The sequence below is a fragment of the Poeciliopsis prolifica genome, unplaced genomic scaffold, assembly GCF_027474105.1.
Source record: "Poeciliopsis prolifica strain line A6 unplaced genomic scaffold, Auburn_PproV2 SCAFFOLD038, whole genome shotgun sequence".
NCBI lineage: Eukaryota > Metazoa > Chordata > Actinopteri > Cyprinodontiformes > Poeciliidae > Poeciliopsis > Poeciliopsis prolifica.
Window position 1 is genome coordinate 4,217,547 of NW_026562413.1, and position 24,504 is coordinate 4,242,050.

Here is a 24,504-nt window from a genome sequence, read left to right on the forward strand (position 1 = left end):
ATGGCAAACGGATGAACATTCATGCAAATGAAAGGCAAACATATTAAAAATCTATTGAAAATGGTTGACCTGATCTTATATTTATGTCTCGCTTATGATAGTTGCGTTAGTTTCTCTTGGACTGCTTTTATTTATTTTGGTTAATTTTATAAAAGTCCAGCTGTGTCTTAACAAAATGTTAGCTTTGTTACTCAAAACAATTTTAACTGATTGGTTTGTCGCTTTTACAAAACAGTATATCTGAGGTACTGAGTTAAAACAAACTTCACGACGAGTGCTAAGCAATTCTATATAACTTACAAAATGAGTCACATTTAGCTAAACATACTGTTTTATTGTACATTTCCAAGATTACACACACATATAAATACAGACAAATTCAAACAGGTGGTCACTTCTTGGCTCCGGCTTTGGTCTGCGGGTCCTTGTCTTTGCAGCGGGACTGAAAGGCGCTCAGCATCTCACGGCAAGTCAACCTTTCCCCCTTCATCACCAGCCTCTCTCCGTCCACTGTGGTTCCAAAAAAAAAAAAAATACAGAAGACACAATGAGATGACTCAGAGGAGGCGGCACTGTGTGAGGAGTGAAACACGGGGAACGTTAACTCTGAGCAAACGTCAAGCACCACAAAGAGACTCTGCTGACCTACGCCAAATATTTGTGGACTGTGGGGCAGAAACGTGCTAAAGCTCACGCTCATCAAACCACCAGGAGCTAAATGAGGTTAAACGTGATGACAAAAAAAAAAGTACTGTTGGTATATGAAGTGTTTGTTACTGACGGCAAATTAAGTCTTCTTAATCTGCCGTGCAGTAGAAACTTGGATCTATTCAGAATTTTTAATACAAGGCCTTGGACTCAGATGCAGGCATGTGAGAAAAAAACAAAACAAAAAAAAACAATACCCTGAAACAGTCTGAATGTCTTTTCTGACATTCATTGGATACTTAATATTAATTCAGGTACAAACAGACAAGAAAATCTGATCAAAAAAGAGCTTTCGGTAAATATAATAAGAGCACAATTTCTCGTGAGAAATAAATAAGGACATCCATAAACTTATTCACAACTACTTCAGCTACAATTACAAACAGGCATAAATCTGCTGCTTCACACTACAGAAAACAGATGGTCGTTTAAAACGGGCAATCCGAGGAAGTTCTCACGGAGAGCAGGCTGAAAGTTGTTGAAAAGAAGTCTCTGAAAGCAATAAAATGTCGTCACGAAATATAGAACATGCGGTTGTTGCATGCCTCTACAGCCAGGAAGACAGAAGAGTTCAGTTTTCAAGGGAGGTGAGCAAAGAGGAAACATTTACCCTCTACCATGAAGGGCAAACTGAAGTCCACCAGACAGAATGTCGACAGAGACCAGGACTTCAGAAATATTGTTCAACTTTCCCCAGACTTTCACTTTCAAACAAAGTGGGTAGGGATTCACTAGTTGTTAGGGATTAGGACATCCTAATAACTTTTTTATTAGCAAAGAAAAATATGTTTGTTGATTTTATAATAATGAGGACAATGGGTTTTTGTTGTTGTTTTTTTGTAGTTTATAAGAGCTTTGTTTACAGGATAAATCGAAAAGGTCAAGGATCAATATTTTCTTCCAAAAGAACTGAACATTTCATTGGCTGTACACACTTTTCTATATGACTGTATTCAACATGCCGATTTTACATCACAACTCCAATCACGCAGCAATCCTCATCCCTGCTTGGGAGCTGAACTACTGCAGCTCTACGTCAGTAGGAAGCCTTCATTGTGATCCAAAATGCTGCAGCGAGAGTTCTGATGAAGATCAGCAAGGATTTCTCAAATTTTAGCTTCTCTGCATTGGTTGCCTGTGAAATACATGAAATAACTTTACTTCTTCCTTTTAAATATAACATTTAATTGCTTCTTTTGTTCCCAATAGGCCAGTTTGTTTTTAGCTCTTCCTCTTAAAGGGGAGAGTTTCCTCTCCACTGTCACCACATGCTTGTTCAAGATGAACCAATGGTGCAAAGTCAAGGTCAATGCAAAAGGCTGGACTTTGTTACGTAGATAACTTTAAAACAAATGGCATTGAATAATCTGCTTTAACTGTATTGTATGATTGGGTTGTCTTGGAATAATTTGGACTTAATTAAATTCTATGTATAATTAGATGATATAATCATAACTTATTAGACTCTCAATCTCCTATGATGTTCCTTCTGTTGAGCAGTAGAACATTAGCCAACAGATCAGATCCTACTAATATTCAACAGGTACTCATTGAAAAAACAGCTAAGCTGCACATGGCCCGATTTCTTACCATATGTTACGTCGATTACTGGTTCCGACTTGTCGTGTTTCACCACAGAAATCACCTCACAGTTCATGTTGGTGGAGCGGGCCTTATCTGAACCCACCAGAGCCAGAAACTCTCTGAAAAGACAAGCAAGCGTCGGGGTCTTTGAGTCCTCTACATGAAGACTGCATGTGCAAACTGTTCTTACTCTGGTGCATTAAACCTTAACAGTATCAATGCTTCCCAACCCTGGTCCTCAAGGCACACCGCCCTGCATGTTTTAGGTATTTCCTGGCTTCAGTCCAGCTGATTTCAGTTGATGACCGATTAATGGGCGTTTGTTGAACTGCTATCAGTTGAATCAGGCACATTAAAGCAGGGAAACCTCTGAAACATGTAGGACAGTGTGCCTTGAGGACCAGGGTTGGGAAACAATAAATGAAGTCAATCCCATAAATGACAGACATGCTGCACTGACACTGGGTCAACACTGGCCTCAACTGTAAAACAAACAAACAAAAAAACAATTATAAACATAAATGGAGGAATAATCATTAATAATAATAAAACCTGAATGTTTCGTACAATTTCCTCTGAGCCTAATTGGAGTAGTTTTAGAGAAAACCATCAGGTAATAGGAGACTTTTTTTAACTACTAAGGAAATAAAATTTAATGTGGAAAAACTACACAAAAAATCTAGACTTATTTATTACATCTATTGAAAAGACAAACTTTATCTTTGAGAAATTACTTCATGACTTGAATTTTACAGCTGAGCAGTAAGTATTTTTTGCTTTCGAGCTGTTGACTGTGAACCAGCAGCGACATGCAGGTGCATTAAACAGTTAATAAAAAGGACAGCTTCAGCTCTTTAACCCTTTGGAACAGCGATGGGCAAATCCTGGTTCTTGATACTCTTCGTGAGTATCTGCTATTTTCTCACTAACAACAACCCTGCCATTATCACACAACATTTGTGAGACGACGCCATTACAACACAACAGTAAAGCTGAACGAAGGTTCCTCACCTTGTTGAGCGGACATTGGACTCGAATGGACAGAACTGAATGGTTATTTTCTTCACAGCTTTCAATAACACGGCAGTTTTACTGGTGGCCGCCATGTTTTCTGGAATGGCGACCTCGACAGGAAGTGAAGCTTCTAATTGAAACCACTAGAGGGCAGCAGAGGATGGGGAATCTTGCAAAGTGAATATTTCCTACTTTGGGTTTAGAAATATAATATAATATAATATAATATAATATAATATAATATAATATAATATAATATAATATAATATAATATAATATAATATAATATAATATGACTTTTTAAAACTATAACTGCTGACTAATTTGTGTCCTATCTCCTCCTGATGCCATTTTTGTCAATGTCTCAGTCTTGCAAACATTATTTATAAAGATTCAAGCGTCTTAACCCTCCTAATTTTTCCTAGGAGATATTAAACATATATATGTGTTTTAATATATGTGTATATTACAACAAATATATTCACTCATGCCCACTATGCACCACTGAGTTCACTCAGTGGTGGTGCATCAAATTTTGATTTCTAAGTTAATTTGAATTAAACAAATCAGTCTTTTAGGTTTTTTAATATATATGTATATAATCCCAAAAGACGAGCAGCAGTGCCTGACTCAATATTAATAGTTTGTGGTTGTAATATCTCACAGAGTTTGTAGAGTTTTGCAAAATAGCTCAAATTCAGGTTTGTTTGATTTGATTTGATTTTTTACTTATTTCAGCTCACCTATTTTCACTGCACAAATCCAAATTTCATAAAGACAAATGTGATTTATGTCTTTGATGATACTGATGGTTTCAGTAGAGCGCAATTTTGTCTTCCACATACAATCAAGTTACAGTTCAGTTCCTAAAGACTTTTCTCAATTCTTTTACAACTCACAATTTGCAAAGTAGACACTGATAGACATGCATTTATTTATCCCATAGACAACCAGCAGCTTCTTATTTAAATTCAAGCAGAAACTTAGAGCAGACCATGCTGCTCCAATTCACGCATATGCAACCAGCACCAATTGAATATATACCCAAATATTCACTTAGTTTTAAAGAGAGCATTAAAAACCAGATTAAGGGGTAGCCGATGAGGTGCAGTGCTCATGGCAGAAACAAATAAAATGTAGAAGTATTTTTTTCTTCAAACTGTTTTCTTCTTCCATACTTACCCAGACCTATGATTTTTAAAACTGATCATTTATTTTGCATCCAGACTTTTCCATATTTCATTTGAGTTCTCTGTCAATTTTGTTTTCAGCATTATTTGGGCAAAATGTTGATTTAAAATACAAAAATGATACTGATGGAAAAAGCAGAGTTTTGTCCCTGGTTGTACACCAAAACCCATTAAAGGAAAGCCCAGAGGCAAACCGACTGTGACTCTTTGCTGCTATCATCTCCTTTTGGCCCAACCGAATCACATTAGAGGGCAAACGAGCCACAGAGGGGGGCGACAGGGGTCTGTCAGGAATTGAGTCAACAAAGGAGGTGCTGCTCTCCAGACAGACATAGGCGCACATCTCATAATCAAAAAGACACGAACAATGCACTGCCTGTAAACAGATTTGAAAAAGATACACGAATTGGTTCCTTGCATGTTTGGATTTGCATTGTTGGCCTTTTGCTTTCTTTTTCTACATATGACTACAGTAAACGTAATCTCAACCTCATCTATGACCTAAGAATGACTCTTAGATGATTACATCTTTTGTTTCTCATAAATGATCTTGTGTTATGATAGATGACCCAACTTGTCTTCCCATTTAACATTGTTCACCATTGCATTTACACTTCCTGAAACTCTCCTGGCTGTTTGGGGATATTTTTAGATCCTCTTGTTTATCAGGACGTGCAAGGAGCAAATGTGTTATTCTCAGCTGAGCACAGCCCAGCTTTACACAATTTGTCCCCGACTTTTAACATGCTTCGAGTCTCTTTCCTGAGCGGCCAGCAGTCCGAGCTGGCCTCTGACAGCCGCGGTACTCTAAATTTAGACATAAGGCTACTGAAAGGCAGAAGCATTTCCTCTACACACCCCACATGCGCCACACACACACACACACACGCAAACAGCGAGCTGTTGTAGGAAATGTACTCTTTGCGCAGGCAGTAAGAAAGTGGGGGAGAGGCTGCTGAGAAACAATGAATGCACAAGGGAATGTTTGACCTGAAAGGAAAGCAACTTATTGTCTTGGTGTAGAATTTCATCCATCACGGTCTCAGTCTGAGCTTCAAGATTTGCTTTTAATGGAAGCAAATGCATCAAACAGTTTTCTTCTTGTGCGTGTCACTGATATTTCTGGGAGTTATTGCAAGAAAAATAAAGGTTACAACCCTCCCTCTTTGTTTTACTGTAAAATACATTAGCTTTTCCTAGTAGTTATTCTCCCTTCGGGTTAAATCAGGAATGCGGCTGCACTGTAGACATTAATAGTCTGAACCCAGGTGTTTCACGTAGAAATACCACAACCAGAATAGGTGCTAATCCCTGGAGAGCTCGGCTATAATGTTGCTGTTTTGCCTTTATTCTGTTCATCACTCAAGTGTCTGCTTCTTTTGGATCGCAAGGGATTTTCTGCAAGTATGCATCCACAAAAAACTGAAGTACATGTAATCTCTTTATCCTTCTCTCTAACCCTTTGTAATGTAATTTCACATGGACTTCATTAATCATAGAACCCATAAATCTATAAAAATACTGAAAAGCTACCAGGTTCCTGGAGGCAACCTCTCATGTATAAGCGATTGAAATAAAATCTGCAGAAAACCCTCCAGGTATGCCATTTTTCAAAAAAAAAAAAAACAAAAACCTGTACAATGAAAAGTTTAACGCAACCCAGCTAATGCTGGTTAATCAGGTTCATGTTTGGGTTCAGGTTTATCAAAGTACTAAAAATGAGGGACAAGACAGTGTGCCCACACAACATCAATAGCAGTGCAGACAAGATACTGCTATTGACAGTGTATATTGTTGTCAGCTAATAATTACTACCAACACCATCAACATATGTGCAATAAGCAAAATAGATATCAAGACATCAACGATCTAATCAGATACAATTCCTCCTGGCTGGTCCTGGATTAAAAAGTGATATTGCTGTAGGGATGAAGGAGTGTTTACCTATTACTTTTCATAGATAAAAGTTTGAGACAGAGGTCAGAAGGTTGAAATGCATACAGTGAACATCTATGCAAATCAGTGCTTTTTAAAACATACTCCTCATCACATTTTGCCATGTTGCAACCATACGGCTTTGTGTTTCTATTGGGATTTTAGATGAAAGACAAAGACAAAGTGGTGCATTATGAAAATGATGCATGGTTTTGAAAACTTTTTCAAAACTTTAAATCTGAATCTGGATTTACCATCAAGACGACCACAGCAGACAGTTTGTGAAGAGCTTTGAAACAGTGTTAAGCAGCAACGCAAGATCTCAACTTTTAACAGTTCACAAAATACAATCACTGTTCAACACAGGGCCATCCAGGTGAGCTGACAACTGAACAATCACCTGAGCAGGCCAAGGAAAGTATTTGTTAGAGAAACAGCTGAGAGCAGGAAAGCTGGCCAAAGTCAAAGGGAAGATGGATGGAGGTAATTACAGGGCAATCCTAGAAGAAAACCAGCTTAGAGGTTGCAAAACGCTCGGGGAAGGAGGTTGACCTTTCAGCAGGGCAATGACGTTAAACATATAGTAAGATCTGCAGTGCAATAGATCAAAGCATTTTCATGTGCTGGAATGTCCCAGTCAAAGTCCTGATCTAACACCAAAAGAACACATGGCAAGATAAACAAAAAGATCATTCAAAAATGATCATTCAAAACTTTTCTGACTCATTGACTATTCCTGTATAATCCCATAACTTTTAATACAACATGTAAAGTCTTTATTGGCACAAAAGACATATTGATTTGGAGCTTCTAGTTCTTCTAAAACATTCTTTTTGGCGCAAATTTATTAATAGTGCAACCAACAATTAAAATCATTTTTAAAAATAAGAATTTCATACAATGATTGGATTTTTTTTTTTGACACAAAGGCTGCTTTGTTGTGGAAAATTAATTTTCTCTAATATCCATTTTTATGCTTTTCTTGCTAATATTTTATAATATATTTTAATTTAAATTTTGCTGTCTTCAAAAGGGCCCAACCGAGGACTGGGTTTACAAATTAACCCTTTGCTATAACACGTACAAAACAGCAGTTTATAATATGTCACGTTGTTTAATACGCTGTTCTTAGTTAAATAATAAATTTGAAGTGAACTGAATCAAATTGGATTGGGGCTGGGAGGCCAAAACCCAACTAGAACTCAGCAAAATCTGTCTGAGCGCCGCCTCCATGCTACTACATTTCCCATGACTCTTTGCGCTTTTCGCCGCTCCTCCTCCCACCGGCGTTCCAGGCTGCAGTCTCTACAGCTGGCGGAGCTACCGCGGCACAGCGCGGCAGGCTGGACTGAACTGAGAAGCTCCTCGTCTCTATCGCCTTCCTGAAATGCGCTCGGGCTGCGCAGCGAGACACATCTCGACTTGTGGCCTCCACAAGCACAGGACCCCGCGTCTGTCCCTCTGCTCCTCCAAACGCAGCGCCGGGGGGCGGGAGGCTTTGAACCAGCGGCTCACTGAAGGAGCCCGGCCACTTTGGGACGCGGGCAACCGCCGGACGCTCCTCGCGCCTCGGTCTCTGGGTAGGCGCTCCTCTCCAAGCCTTCGCACGTGAGTGTGTAAAAGTTGTCATTTGTAAAGGGTCGGAGAATGGAGGCTTTGAGATATCTGTGAGGGTTTGTGGAAAAGTTGAGCTGCAGACAGAGGGGCAGGGAGGGAGGCAGGCAGGCAGGGAGGGAGCGGCGCGGTGAAGTGACTGCGGCAGCCTTGGTGGTCGCGCTGAAAGCAGAATTGGAGAAATGGTGAGGGGAGAAACTTGTTGCCATCTGGGCATACGTTTTAGTGTTAACAAATGGCACCAGGCATCGGCGTCAGACTTCTTGCCAACTGTCAGAAATCAGATGTGCTGCTGCTAATAAACTTCTTCTATGCTTTTAATCCGTCATTCAGGGCTGTGTCAGCTGTGTTGGGCTCATTTTGCAGAACAAACATGGGAAGCTGTCAACATTTCTAATTTAATCCTCAATAGGTGCTTGCTTAACAAGATGCAAATCAACTTCCCTCATTCTTTTCGACTTTGTCTTGTTGTTACAGCTTTGCACACATGCACAAAGAAAACACTGATGTGTGTGAGTACTTGTATGTATGCATTTGAAAAGCGAGTGTCTTTTTAGATAAATGACAACTTTTAACAGTCAATTAATTTGTAATAGTTTACCCAAAAAGAACTCTTTCATAACCAGAATGTGTTCTTAACATTCAAGCAATGAGAGAGAAAAAAAAATCCTTCCTTGAAACAAATCAACCAGCTTAGATTGTTTCTCCTAGTAAAACGTTATAGGGAATTTCTGTAAGTCAGGTATAAAATATGAACCTCGGTTGAAGGAGTTAAGTCAAATCAGTTGATTCTGGTGCATCTGAATAAATTAGTTTCTTCAGAAAAAAATATTTCAGCATTGCAGTTAAGAGTTAAATGTGTTACGTGGACTTATTATTCCGAATAATATTTCAAGCTGTAATTTCTGCTGTGATTATAGTTGCAGTTACTAAAACCAAAATATAAGTTCATAGACAATTATAATGCTGGACAAGAATATTGTGAGACAACTGAAAAGTATGTCCTTTTGCCTGATTTTCTGCTTCAGTGCTGTGTAATCAGCCTTTCATTCTGGTGAGGTGTTCAAGAAGCCCACGTTGCTCAAAAAGCAGCGCTCATGTCTTGCTTCGTTGAGTTGGCCGTTTCTCATCTTCCTCTTTACAACACCAATATTGAGTATTTTATTTTTTACATAAAATAAAATACTCAAGATAAAAACCCAGTTGGATTTGCGCACTTTTTTTTTTACCGCAGTTTTTTCTTCCACTCAGTTTTCCAACACTTCTCTTAGCTGCAACCCACTTTGAACAGCAAACCTTCTGTGGCTCACCTTCCTGGTAATAATCTCTTGATTATGTAGGTCATAATGTGTCCACAACGTAACATTTTATGTAAAATATGTATTTTCATTGGTCCTCTGTAGTATTCTAACATTTTTAGTATTTAATAAAATGCAAGTCACAATCACTCAGAACTGACAAAAACTATTAAAATACATCACTCTTAAAGTTAAATTGTAAGTAAATGTCACAGTTTGGGGGGCTGAAACTGAAGCACCAGATTATTTAGTTGATTTTAGAAAATTCTTCCTCTCTTTAGATAAATCCAAAGGAGTTTTTTCCAGGCAAAGTTTCGCATTTTAAGCGAAATTTTTGACAGGACGAAGCAGTGAACAGCGTGAACACCAGTCCCATGCACAAACAGCAGCTGTTGAGTCAGCTGATGGTAAGATGCGTCTGGACAAGCTGAGTTTTATGAACATCCTAATTCACTCACGATGACATGAGCGACCTCTTTCCTCCACCTGATGTTGAAGCTGACAGGCATGCCTGCACGGCCAAACGCACCTCACTCTACTGCTTCCTGTATGCTATGCAGATGAGAAACGCACTCAATTCAACAACAAATCCACCCTTCTGCTCACCTGCCAAATAAACCCCCCCTTTTTCACACTCTGGCGGTTCTCATTTATCTTATTCACACACGCTGGCACGCACACACAGACACGCTAACAGAGCCAACAGAAGCCCCCTCCTTCAGCTCCCGTTGATGTGCGTGGTTGTTGAATATGCTGGCAGAAACCCCGCAGCAGTCTGGCTGTCACACAAGTTGACATTCACTTCAGCAAACACAATTTGCACTTTGTTTTAGCTTCCCTTTGCATTCACAGCACTTCCTTGTGTGATATGCTAAACATTAATGACGTCTCCTCTGTCTGGTGGCATCTTTTGATGAAAACATGGTAAATGAATAGCAATTTCTCTCTGGAAGCAGGTTAAATCATTGTCTTTACATAAATGTACTTTTTGTTTTCTCCTAATCACTGATTGACAGCAGCGATAAACGCCTTTCGGTATTTGAAACCCAGATTGAAGTCGAAGGAGGCTCAATCCAAGAGGCTCAATCCTATGTTATTGTGCTACTATGTGTGCATTGTACAGAAGTGACAGAGAAGCTTCTGCGGCTTAAAACGCACACATGTCAGAAGGGTCAGCGCGGGAAATCTGCACATCGCTAAATCCCCATCACCCTGTAAGCAACTGACTGCGTGGCGGCGAATGGCAAATGCTTTGTGACAGTTTTAACTCGCCGGTATTCATAGCGGACTGCTAATCCGGGAATTCGGCTGGCGACCAGGGTGGGTGTTTGCAGCTGTTGTACAAAAAGTAAGAGATAAGTTAGAAGCAAATGAGGACAAGGGTGGGCTACTAAACTGTGTTTATGGCAAGAGGAAAGACCATTGAAACCAACAACCAGGTTAAAAGTCCTACTGTTAGATTAAATATTACTAATAGATAATGAACAGTACAAATAGGGCAAGACGATAAATTGATTCTAATGATTATTTGAAGATTTAATTTTGTAGAAAATGTGGATATAAATATATATTTTTTTGTCACCAATAAGCTCCCTGGGTTTCCGAAGGTCAGAGTGATGTCAGCCTATCTTCTGCAATCATACCAACTCCTTTCAATGTTTTGTCATTTCTTTTTGTATAGACAATATTAACTTATGCAAATCTTTGTATCTTTAGCCTTAAAAACCCTGTTATGTGTTTTCATAGTGTTGTCATGTCACATCCACGTACATTTCTGCGCTCATTAAAATGTCTCTGCTGGATCTGGAGCGTCCCTTTTCTGAAAAGGATAAATTATAATCGCTCCGTCTCTGACTGCTTGGCGGGCGGCGCTTCATCACTGGCTGACGAGATGTCGTTTAGCAGACTACACACATTTCACAGTCACTTAGGCTTTAACAAGCAGGAACACCATCTCCATCATTTGAAGGCAAACAGTGGAGCCGTGGCCCCAGATTTTACAATTACGCTGCACGCCCTGTTTGACACCCCTGTCCGTCGGAGGCGCGTACACCTGGGGGAATTAAAGCAAAGATTGAGTCTGGAGGAGGGCGCGTTGCTCTGACTAGCAATGAGACGTTAAATGTCCAGCTTCCTGTGCACTGAGCAGAATTCAATCATCAAAACATAAAAGAAAACCACAGTGAATGGTCTGGGATCGAGTAAACAGGGGAGGTAATTATTATTTTTTATTAGTAAGCATTTCCTGCAGGTTTTCTTTCTTTCTTTCTTTTGGTCAACAGATTCATCCTCTCTTCTCATGTAAGCCATTTAATTGAAACTACACAAAATGAAGCGGAAACCTCTGAGTTAGTATTAGTGTTTTTACTCTTGACATTTATTGAAATGAGGCCTATTTCAAGTGTGCGTGTGGTTGGTAAGAGAACAAAACATTTGCAGTCAGAGACACTTGTGCGGTTTCTGGCTGTGCAGCGAGGAGCACACTGTGACGCAACCGTTGGTGCTGCTGGGTGATCTCAAAGAAGGTTTTTGCCGGCCATTACTTTGCTTATCACACTGCTAAAAGCAACATAAAGAGTAAAGCTGCAGCTTCTCTACTGGGACAAAACTTTTACCTTATCTAGAATAACATTCTTATCACTTTGAGTAGAAAGAAATGCAACATTCCTGAAACTCTATGAGCTCTTTGTTTAAATTTAATGTGTGTGTTGTGAATGCTGGCTGCTTTACTCCCTAATGCTGTGTTGACGAGTTGCTTCCCTGCTCTGAGGTCCTCCTCGGAAACACAGACGACCCTGCTACAGGGAGAGTCACGTGCTAGGAGAGTTATTTGTTGTGGCGTAGTGAGGTTGAGCGGTGGTGGCTTTCTGGTTGTCGTAGAACCAAATGGTTCTCTGTTGAGAGCAACTATATTTGACTCTTGTACCAAACCCTGATTGAGTGAAGGAAACTAATCTGTTTGCACTGTCGGTGATCCAATCCACTGTTTGCCTAAAATGGTCCCAAAATAAAAGCTAGAAATCCATTGATAAAGTTTGTTTTATTCTATTCTATTGATGATACTAGTTTATCCACATGAACAAAAAAAAAGAGTTCTGAGTCAGAGCTGGTCATAATTACCGTCTTTGTTTTTTTAATATATTTTTATCTTGAAACATAGAAATTCAGACTTATTACTGCAGAATGAAATGAATGAAACATTGCGTGGAACTCAACAGTAAGAGCTGATACGCACCCACAAGGAAACTGTGCTTTGGGAGTCCAAAAAGTTAATTTTTTAGCAAATGGGTGCTAGAGTGTAAAAATGTGACTTTTCAAACTAGAGACTCTTCTGATCAGATGCAGAACCAGAGCCATTACTAACATCATTTTTGGATAAAATATTACCTTTTATGGTTCACATGCTATTGTCTGTGTGTCTGCCCATCAGATTTTCACCCTTGAATTTGCAGCTAAATATGCTGCACACAAGCCTAATGCACATGATGGTTTCATAAAATGAATGAAAGCAAATGTTTCATGGATTTTAGTAAATCTTTGATTGTCCAGATGATGTTAAGCTTCGTGTAAACCTGCCTGCCTGTTCGGTTTGGCCTTCTTCGGATATATTTCAGAGTATAGAGGCAGAAAATGCGGAAAATAAAGCTGGTGTTAAGAGAATTGATAACTACGGACAGGACTTAGTCCAGCGAGATTCATTACTTTACACCGCAGGGACAAAGCGCTTCAGCAGACATCAGGAAAGTTAACTGGATTATAGAAAGAGTATTTCATACTCTTAAAGCTTAATCTGTTAGGGATTTGTAAATCTTAGCCATCAGACTTGAGGTAGAAATATTTAGAATTGTAAAAAAAACACAGTCATTTATTGCAGCACTAACAGAGCTCAGTGTGCTATCTTTTATGGAAAGGTAAAGAAAATGTCACAGTCACATAAATCTGACTTGTTTCACTAAAGTGACATTGTTTGGTGACATCTTTGGCTTTAATTTTGTCACTGAATGAAGCTGCTTTTCTGAACTTCTCATCAGGTTTTTATGCCCCAAAAAGCCATTTAACAGCAGCAGCTTTTCTAAAATAAATTTAGCAGCTCTGCAGTTAGATCACGCTTATGTTGTAATTAATAGCCTTGTAAATGCAGCGGAGGAAATGGACAAGAGCTGGAGCAATACAGTTGACATATGCACTTTATTGCATTTTGGAAACATTAAACCCATGCAAAAAAAAAAAAATAATAATTGTGATGTGGCCACCATCCAGAAGAGCTTTCACAGTTGGTTGATAGTCTGGTAGACTCAGTTTGATTGGTGACTAAAATCACAGCATTTGTTACATTTTAAGCTGGTGTGGTTCACTTTTACACTGCTCAAAGAAAGCCTTTTGAGTGCAGAATCAAATTGAGAATTTTAGTTTTTTTAATTTCTAATTTTGCTTCATATACACACAAATTGTTGTACCTCAGAACTGAATGCAGTAAATATAAAACACACTTTATCTTTGGGGAGTTCCGATCACATTTTCTCCAAATCATTGGTACATATATATGATTGTTTCTAATTTAGGTTTTTACTGTAGGCCGCTTCAGATAGATTGTAGTTCTTGTTTATTCTAAGCTCAAAAGTGCAGCTATACTTCTTTACCTCTTATTTAAATCTATAATTTTGTTATATAAAGTCTCCATTTCCAGATTGAGAAATAATTTGGTGCTGGAGAAGAAAGAAGCATAAATCTACTGCAGCACTCCAAAAAAAATGATAGTTTTCTGCACTTTTGTCCATAGTTTTTAAAGTTTAGAAGCTTCTGAAAGGAAAAGGAGACAGACTCAGTCAGACAGCAATAAAATCACGGCGCTACAGTTAGACGCAAAAAATGAGGGAAATAAAAATGAGGCCATAATTTTGCGCTTGATATTGATATGAAACCTGATATTGATTTGCACTGTCTGAGATGAGTTATCATGGCTTCTTCTCTTTTGCTCCTCAAAAGCAGTAAACCTCATAAAATGGATTTTAATTTGCTTCTCTCATTCTAAAGGGAATTTTTTTCTGTTTTGTTTTGTTTTTGCTAGTCCTGTCTATTGTAGTCTCCACAGCGTCCGTTGCTCTAGTTTTACAAAAAAGGTAAACAAATCAAATAGCAGCAGATGGGTGTTTATTTGACTCTTTCATTTTTGCCTGCTTCAGGAAATCCTTTCAACTCTAAATGTAAAGCAGGGAAATTACCTAATGTCGAGCTGAGTCAAAAGTAATTCAGTTAATCAGTGGCAGGGCAAATGACATAACTGCATATTCTCTTGGAAAAATCAATCAAAATATTTGATTTAAATGCCTAACTTAGCAAAGTTTATAAGGTTTTAGCATTAACTGCATTAGTTAGGCTTTGCGCTTTCGTAAAGCAAATCTGAAGCACTTTCTAAGTTTATCACATCGTTTTAATCTCCTACCTGTTTGTGTGGTTAAAATGCTGTTCCTATATTTTTAAAATCTTTTTTCTGAGTTTCCAGGGGAAATGTGAGAGTGATAGATGGGGGTTTTTCCAAGAGAAAAGAGAAGCTGGCACTCCCCTCCCACACCTGTTGCTGTGCACTGCTACTCAGCTGGTACAGGGGCCTTCATGGTGTACAGAAAAGGACCTGTGACTTGCTGTCATTCTGTCTTGAGAACCAGGCTGTTTCTATAGATGTTCAATATCGCTGCAGACTGAAGGCTCCCACATCCTCAGGCAAGAGATGAGTTAGAAGCAAATGAGGACATATTCTGTGAGCCGCATGGACGGCTGCGGCGTTGTAGTCAAGCATACCGATTGCCGACATTTCTTGTGACAAATTCCTTCATTTTCCACAATCCAAATGGATACTATATGAGGTTTGATGAGCTGGTTCGGTGCCTCATTACTTCTTCATCAATTGCACAACTGTTACAGCGACACAAAGTTGCACTGTGTGTCTGTGCGACTGGTTGCAACGACTCTAAGCCTCTTTAATTCTGTGTCGCAGACTTAAACGGTAAAAAATATGAACACTGTTTACTGCTTAAGTGGCCATAAAAACTAACATTTGAGCGGATATCTGCTTCGAGTCTATTTTAAGTCTAGCTCAAGTACACACGGGTCTCCACAGAGTGAAGTACGCCCAAGTGTGTGGGAGCCTTAAGATGTCAACTTAAGAAATTAGTTCTGCTTTAATTAAGTCTGTAGTCATGACTGTAACATCTCTGATAATTAAGCTTCTTAAAATTTTGGGTCAAAAAGTTCTAAAATGTATTTATTTATTTTATGTATTTATGGCATTTTTGTTTTAAAAGGAAGCCAATAAAAATTGCTCGAGGGTAACAGCAGAAAAAAAGAGAAACATTGCGCAACCTTTTCATTTCATGACGTGTTTTTCTAATATTGAACACATTCCTCACGTGTTTTAGAAGAAGCAAATGGTAACAAGCTTTTAAGCTGAGCTTATGATGTCAGCTTGTCAACCTCTGGAGCTCAACGTGTTGGATGTGTGCAAACACCCAGCAATGAAGTGGAGCTTGTTCTTCCTGATGTACAGTGGTTGGAATCCTGCCTGGTCATGCCCAGAGATACACTACCAGTCACAAAACAAACAAAACATAGCAGAAAACATGCAATCACATTCCGAAAACACAAGTGCTTCAAATAAATAAACCCACACAGGTAAATTAAAGCATTTCGAACGCACACTGCAGGCGGTTCTCAGCGGCTTCCTCTGAATATTTGGGTTTGCATAATTCCAGTTCGACTCTGTGCTGTGAAGCAGAAAATACTTCCCTTAGTGCTGCGTAGAGGAAGATCGACATAATTACTGTATGTAGAACAACTGAACATTTTGAAAACAATTCACTAAACTCTGCTATAAGGAAGCTTTAGAGGGAAATCTGAGTTCCTATTTCCAGAAATTGTACTTAGCAGAATTTATGTTATAAAATGTGACTAGGAGATGGGTATGACTTGCATAATATGTTACTGTGGAAGGTCATTTACCATGCAAGGTTATTTGTTATATGCGTCTAAAGCTTAACTAGATTCATTATTAATGTAGCTGACAGATCTATCACTATGACAACACTAACTATCATGTGGTGTTTGTGCGATTTAAGCTCCGAAACAGATTTCACAGCAAGAGTCTCTGGTGAGCAAAATGTTTTCATTTTATTTCCAACAAACCAATGTATTTATTCCATCTTTCTGATGTCAGGAAGATGGAATGTCACGCTGTCGCCAGCTGACTGAGCTATGCCAACGATGTCTAGTTTTAACAGCAGATATCTGACTGAGATTTCTGTCTGTGCACAAAGTTATCTGAATGTCATGTAAAGAAAACTAAAATAAGAAGTGGGGATGGAGGAGTGAAACCAGGGGAGACAATACATCGACAATTGCCTGGAGTGTCCTTGTCGCCCTCGTGCAAAGATTTGCTGGTGCTGCATTTATACTTGCAGTTGTACTCTGCTGGGATTAAATGCTATAATGTCATCAGAGGGAAGGATCCTCATTTTAAACACTGCTGAGAGGACAAACACACATTTCCCTTCATGCATTTAAAGTACAGGCGTGTACTCACAGGTCCGCTTGCAAACTTTTTGCACTTCCAACAAGCCTTGTTTAAGTACTCTACAAAATGGCTTGTTCTGTTTTTGGAAAGAAGTTCTGTTTCTTGTAGATTCATTGTCTCTTTGACTCCAAGTTGGACTAAACTCTCTGTTGTTCTGTGTTTGCAAGTTGGTCTTTGTCTTCATCTGCAGTTCTATGTTTCAGCAAACATTTTGCTCTGAAAAAACACTAAGCAGTTTTTAATGTAATTGTTTTTTGAAGTAAGGGGAATGTTTAATTCTCAGCATAAAACTGTGATCCTCAGTTTTATGCTGTGTTTTATGGAAATGTGAACTGATCTGCAAATGACTCCAAGAGGAAAAATTTAGGGCGTAGTCATTCAGGCTTGTGAACGTAAACCTGCAACTGATGTGACTTTTAGGAAATAGTTTCCAAGTCAACCTTTGCTAATTCTTAAGAGGTTTCGTTTTGGTGAGGCTTTTTAAGTTTTAGTGTCCATTTACTGTCTTGAGAATTGGGCTGGTGCAATCTACCACTGCTCTAGCCTGTCAACTTCAAGTTTTAATACTCTAGCCTGTCAACTTCAAGTTTTAATACGTTGGAAATTCAGAAATTGAAAGACATTTTAGCTACTGTTGCATTTTTTAAATCTCTAAATCTCTGATGTCACCAAGGCTGACTATTCTCTGTAAAGCTGAGACACTTTCTGAAATACAAATATTTATTGTTAAAAGTCTAAGAAACCCTCCTTCCTTCACATTCTGATTCTTAGTTTGAGTCTTTACCACGTTCAGATGCATAAATGGATTCAGTTGCTGTCATTTGTTTGATTGATTTACTATTTTTGTTAATCAGCATTTACATGTACCTAATAAATTGGCCAGTGAGTGCATAAGTCAATATAATTTCACAAAATCAAATTCTAGTCAGTTCGATTTTAATCCATTTGTGAACCTTTTCATCTGCCTTTCTACTAATAAAGTGTACTTATAAATATGATGTGCGGATCAACAAAAGACATAGTGAAATATTCATCGTCGGCTTCATGTGATGCTCCGGTTTTTATTTATGTGGGCCTTTAATCAAAGCCCAGCATGACTGCATGTCAGTGAGTCCATCTGTGTTGGATGCAGCCTCCAGCCATGGTGGTTGCTGCTTAGTTTCTGTGGGGAGCGTCATGTGCTTGGAGAGAAATAACATTTCTGCTCATGGACAGTTTATATCTGAGCTGAAACTTTGGGAGGAGATGATACTCAAAGGTGTCTTCCTTATTATTCCACATGAACTGCACGTAGCCATACATGCAATTGAAGGTGTTGTAGGGATTTTCTGTGCTTCAGTTTGGTTGTTTCCTCCCTTTATGTGTTATCAGATGATGGATGGAGAGGCAGATGATCGGTTGTCATCCATCATAAAGAACCTCTGCCTGGCTGACACCATTTTCCACCTTCTCTCTGTATTTCTCATTTTCCCTCTGCCTCTGAGATTCTGTTTGACCCTTTTTTCTTTCCAATTTACCTTTTCGTTTTCACCACTTCCACCTGGCCTTCCTCTCCCCCTCCTGCTGTTTCTTAGGCGTGTTTCACATTCTTCTCTCAGTTTGTCCACTTTCTATTCCTCTTTTACCATTTGTCACATGTTTCTCAAAGTATACCCTTCCCTTTTGTCACCCCACTGTTTATAACTCACTCTAGTTTTAAAGAAATGTCTGCCATTCAAAGACAAGTTTGTCCTGCTCCTAATTAAACCGTACCTCCCGCTTCCCTTTTCCCAAGCAGGCTCACAATAGGAAATGCCCCTGTTATCTCGTCGAGTACCAGCGTAATAATTTAAGCCAAAGGCAAACAAGGTGTGGATACGTGCTCTGCTGTGTCCTTGCTCCGATAAAGCACACGCAGGCTGGTTTTATACAGAGTCCACCTCTTCAGGCTGTTTTTTTCCTCTACAGTTTGAGTTCATTATGCTGGTTGCAGCACAAGAAGGTCAAGAACAGATAAGCCAGAAAGCAGAAGTGAAAACTGCAGGAAGGGAAAGGCAAGCTTTTCTAAACCTACATCTTACGTGCTTATTCAGGAGAGATCTAACTTGCTAAACAGTAGTCCATCTCTGTTGTGTAGCTTATGAGTTTACACAAGCTCTTGAATATTTGCTTAATTCAACCACATATGAGAAAAGAAAATACCATGATATGCAAAATGTAGATGTTGATTCGGCACTTTAAAGTTGATCTTTATCTGTATGAAGATTTTCAGTCAGGATGGAAACTTTGAATCCACATTTCATTAGTTTTCATTCATGGTTTTTCATATTTCCAGGTTTGCTCTGGATCATTGTGATGTGATTTCATTAAAAATAATAGCTGCCACAGAGATGGCTTTACATTGGCTACAAAACAATTTGACATAGAGAGGTATTTCTATTTTTGTGAATAACCCAGTCATAACCCAGTCAACTAACACTTGGTTATGGCTCCTTTTTATTTAATTGCAGCATTCCTTACATTTACCTGGCAAAGTTTGAAGAACCTGCATGGGAACAGTCTCCATAGACTGTGAGGATATTGCTTGTTGGCAGTCCTTTTCAGGTGATGCAACATATGTTCTGACTGTTTTTTGTCTGGACTCTTAGGCCACAACAAAACTTTAATTTAATTCCAACAAACCCTTTGTTTGGTCAATGTTGATACTTGCCTGCAATCGCTGCTATGGTCTGATGAAAGATGGACTTGAGGCTACTGAGAGGAGGACAAGATACCGAAAAATTAGATGCAGGGAATTCTGGTGAGTTTTTGTTTCTTATCTGCACGAGACAAACATTTGTGCATCCTGCAAATGTCTAAATTAAGGAGTAGGGCTCCAACGTAGAAATCTTTTATTGTGTGTCATGGTGATGAAACGAAGCCTGAATTATTGTGCCAAATTTCAAACGTATTTGGCAGGAGATAAATGCTTCACATCAACAAACATTCACCATTCAGTGCTGGCAGCACCATGGTTTGAGATTACTTTTCTCCAGGTGGAACTGGTGTTGTTAATGAAGATGAGTGAAATTAACATGTCTTTTTATGAGTTACAAAAAAAACATCTTGCAACAAGGCGGCCTTTTGGGGCAGGATTTACAGTGAGGATGAAAGTTGAATCAGAGTAAGGCGGAAACAGAAAAAAGGTTTATTCTTCCAGAACGCAGCATCAAGAACAATACCACAGGTGAAACTGCAGCCTTAAAAAGTCCCAGCTGTGGAGGACCAAACCACCTTTTAAATCACTGGGGATCTTTACCAATTTCCACCTATATAAATAATAAAATAAATTTTTTACCAAATAATACATTTCTATTTACTTTTTATAAGTATTTTATGTCTTATCCTTACATAATAAGACTATCATGAAACCCCAACAAACACTTCCCCCTCCCACTTTTCCATGGCCTCTCCTGTATCCTTATGCAGAAATGGTGTCTGGACCCTGCATTTGTCCAAACATCCTGGAGAGGACACAGAAAAGACAGCCACTCCATCTTAGCACCTCCACACTTTACAGATTATGCACAAACATTTGCTCAAGTTTTACCCACCAGTAGCTCCTTGCTCTGAGTAACAATTGTCCTCCTTTCGCAGGAATAAATATTGACAAATATTGGCAAATTGTTATTGACGTGCAAATCTATGCTTAAATAAAGTGCTTTTTAATAAAGTGCAAAAAGTGCTACACAGTGACTTAAGTAAAAATGGTTCCAGTAATGAAGATCTCTTCATTATGTATCTACTTTTACTCTCATTACTGTTTCATATTTCCTATTGGTTGTACAGTGGTGTACTTGTAATGTGGTCATTTTTTTTTTTTTTTTACCCTTCTCTTGATACGTTTGCGTTTAAAAATCCTTAATTTTTTTTGGAAAAAAAAAATCAACTTAAAAGATGTCGCTGTTCTTTAAACTTGAGGTGTTTTTATGTCTTCTTTCCATCTTTGTATTGGTTATTCTAACATTGTCATCGCACCAATTCAGACTAGTGAAATAAAAAAATTATTTGAAACATATTTGAACATCAACTGATAAGCTGACTAACAAGTCTTTAACACTGTTAGCTTTGACATCTGCCTCTGATCTTTGCATTTTAAGCACATAGGCAACAACAAACAAGCAAATATCCATTTTGCCTCCACTGCATGACTGCTTTAAAAAATTTACTTCTGCAAATAATTATTTTTTTTAAGTCTTGAAATTTTCTGGAGTCTTTTTGCCAATTAGTTTTGTTGTTAGTTTGGTCTGGTTAATGGACCTCAGGGCATTATAACATCAGAGAGCATTGTGTCTATGCGAGCGTGTATGTGCTAGGATGAGAATGAAAGCAGTGGCAAATGGGGGGGTGAAATAGCAAATACGAAATGGATGCAATTAAAGGCATCATGCCTTCATGTAATATGATTCTGATTCCATAAAGCTGCTGTTTATTAGTATTTTCATGTTATTCAAGGAATTTACTCCGTCTTCTTCTACTCTTCCTGCTCTCTGGTCCTTCCTTCCTCAGTCTCTGTCATGGCTGGGCTGTTTGTATAGACTTCTTGTGCTTATTTGCTGGCTGCTGATAAATCTGCTTCTTTATCCAAGAGCAGAAGATGGCGGTGGGAAAACATAAAGGAAAAAGGAAAAATCCACAGACAGAATGTGACAGTCATGGAGTTAGAGATGGTATATTCTAATAGATTTCATTGCAGAACCACAAAAATCGTGACCCCGAGTGAATTGTTTACTGCTGTTCTTGCTTGCCCGCACATCAGCCCTTCATCAACATCTGAGCATCATCTCTGAGTTGCCTCCATTTACAACTGGTATGTGTCACACAACCAGCAGCAAAATGGGAAATAGCTTTAACTGGTACTGGAGCTTTTCCAGTAATACCGACCACATAAAGGGCTTTTTTTAATTTTGTGAATAAACATTCTTTACACAATCATCTCCAGAGGTTCCAGAACAGAACCAACCTTTATTCTCTTGTTTAGCTTTTTTATTTTGCTTGAGACTATTTAAAATCCTGGCTGTATGAACTCATATTTCAGCCGGACGGTTTGCTGTCAAATTTATCTCTGGGCCATTTCTCTATTATTCTTTATTGTCAATGGCTGCATTCTTAGGTGGCTTTATAACTACTTATCAAATTGTCTTTATATTTATTTCATTGGATCCAACATGAAAATATTTATAACTATTGTGAGTTACAAGCCTGCACATAGTTAAAATGAAAATGTTTGGGAAAATGAAGATATGTTGCCATAATGTTCTGTAGATTCTCACTGATTATAGAGCTATTTATGAGATACTTGTTTTTTTTTTTTTTCATTTTCTTTTCTTTTTTGGTTGTGTGAAGTACTCCTTTAGCCAAGAGACAGTCCTGATTCAGAGTACAAACGCACTACTGTAGTGTGGCAGCTAACAGACTTTCTTTAGAAGTGAAAAAAAAAAGGTTTTGACTGGAGGAAGACCAATAAGAAAGGGATGATAAAAGGGATTTTACCTTCCAGCTTCTGGTAAAGGAAGCAACGCACAGAAGGGAGGGGAGCTTTTATAAGCGGAAGACGCGAGTCTGAAAAAGGAACAGACCCAGTGCAGCAGGGTGCCACTCTGAGCAGCAACAAAAACAAAATAAGCTTTCAAAACAGAGGCTCCTTATGAAAACCAAACATCTTAAGTGAGAGCAAAAGGACTGGAGAAGAAAAGGCTGAATTTTAAGGAAGGAAATCAAAGTGCAAAGAGGATGTTGAAAGTATTTTTGAACTGTTTGCTTGCAGAGATGATCTGTGTCATTATAAATGTGCCCTACATAATGAATATAAAGCACACAGCCGGATGCCTGAGGACAGAAAGGCACAGCAGCTGGAATTGGTTAACAATTCTAGTTTGGATGGAGGTTTTTGTGACTAATGCGGGAACTTATGCGAGAGAGTTTGAGGATTTAGCGGAATTTCAAACTGGGAAAATAGAGCTGAGGATATGAGCCAACGACAACTCTCAGACAGACTGGGAAGTGACAGGATGCAGGAAATCCAAGATGGGAAAAGACCTACTTCATGCTGCTTTGCCAGACATAACAGCCTTTTTGAAATTCCCAACACTCTTGTGAATCTTGCAAACTAATGCTTTCATTACAGCTTATTTTTTCTAGTCAGACAATAATTTTTTTTATGCAGTGTTTGGAAAGAAATATGTACTAAAAAATCCCTCCCAGCTTTAGACGCTGTCGGTAAATGAGTGACAAATTATGGGTCTGTTTTTTTTTTCTCATTTGCTCAGTTTTTCTCTTATAATCTAAATCTCTTTTCTTATATTTTCCCAGACAATCGGTGTGTACCAACCTGACATCTCATCCACAATCATTTGATGGTATTCAATTAAAAGCTGGAGGAATATTCATCTCCATCAGACTGTGACTCCCAGTGGGTTTGCTGTCCTTCTAAACCCGACCTCTGGCAACACAAAGAGGTAAACTTGTCTGTGTTTGACTTAATATGACCTCAAACAGTGTGGTAGATTTACATGCTCAAGAAAATTGCATTCTTATTAGAATAAAGAAGGTACAATGAGTTTGGCAAAGTCTTTTCAAACTGATTGCTGACCGACTTGTCTATTAGTCCTCTTACGTGCAAATGTGAAATATTCTGAAATGACGAGAGTTGTACAAGTTACAAACGTAAGGAGCAAATATCATTCATGTATTACCTCCTGAGTTGTCTAAGGTACTAGAATCAAATGTGTTGGAGATGTTACAAGTTTTTGTCTGGAAGAAATTTGCTGTTGAGGAACAAACACTGACGCCCTTTTTGCTCAAATCTAAGTTGAAATGTTTATGAGAATAGTTATGCTTTTTCACTATTCACTATTCCTCTAATCAGGATGTTTTACCTGCACTAACAAGTGACTGAAAGCAAATAATGGTTAACCTTGACCATACAGGCTGCCATGGTAAGCTTGTTATGGAGATGTCCCTTTAATGCCTGTCTGTGTACTCTGCTTCTGTGTTGTTGCTCTGATTTAATTTTCATGCATTCAGTAGCAGCAGGAAACACCAGGATGAGGGCTGTTTTTCCCCTGCAGTGAATATCTTTTCCATGATAAAAAAAAAAGCAGACTGCTGAGGCTACTGCAGCACTGATGCACAAATTTGTCACATTCTTCTTTCACATCCTAACACTCAGATTATTTTTTACTGTAAGTGCATTCACAACAGCCCTGAACAGTTTGCTTTAATCCAACTTTAGTCTCTGTCTTGTCTTTTGGAGTTGTGCCTTAAAGTCTGTTTCCAATAAAACCATACTACATTCCCGAGCAAGGTTTTGGGAGACTGGATGTACTTTTTTAGAAAAGCGTTCTGTTTTTCAACCACTACTCCTCAGAATAGAGATATGGAGATTACAGGAGACTTTTAGCTCATGTAGAATATAACCAGTACTAACAAGAAACTCCCTCAATGAGAGAAAGCATCTTCAGATAATGGTTGTCCATTGTGGAATATATCCAGGATATGTGAAGGACTGTCCATCCTGCCTGAGTGATTAGTTATTGACCAGGCTGGATGGACTAGGTAGTAGCTAGATAATAAC

The 24,504-nt window shown here is 38.7% G+C and overlaps 2 protein-coding genes across 3 annotated transcripts in view; one reads left to right on the plus strand and one right to left on the minus strand.

Annotated features, from left to right (window-relative positions):
• Window positions 1-313: 313 nt before the first annotated feature.
• mrpl53 (mitochondrial ribosomal protein L53) lies at window positions 314-3,410 on the minus strand. The gene is made up of 3 exons (XM_055053910.1): window positions 3,304-3,410; window positions 2,299-2,411; window positions 314-510 (listed from the first exon to the last, which is right to left on the minus strand). Exons 1-3 carry the CDS (start codon window positions 3,396-3,398, stop codon window positions 392-394), a joined length of 327 nt encoding a protein of 108 aa, XP_054909885.1. The 5' UTR covers window positions 3,399-3,410; the 3' UTR covers window positions 314-391.
• A 4,328-nt stretch (window positions 3,411-7,738) lies between these two features.
• Window positions 7,739-24,504, plus strand: part of pag1 (phosphoprotein membrane anchor with glycosphingolipid microdomains 1) — a 54,467-nt gene continuing 37,701 nt past the window's right edge. Inside the window, exons 1-2 of one of the 2 annotated variants that reach the window (XM_055053917.1) lie at window positions 7,739-8,039; window positions 23,241-23,386. The gene's annotated coding sequence lies outside the window, so the exon portion shown is untranslated. The remainder of the gene's footprint in view (window positions 8,040-23,240; window positions 23,387-24,504) is intronic. The other variant, XM_055053918.1, reaches the window with a different exon arrangement.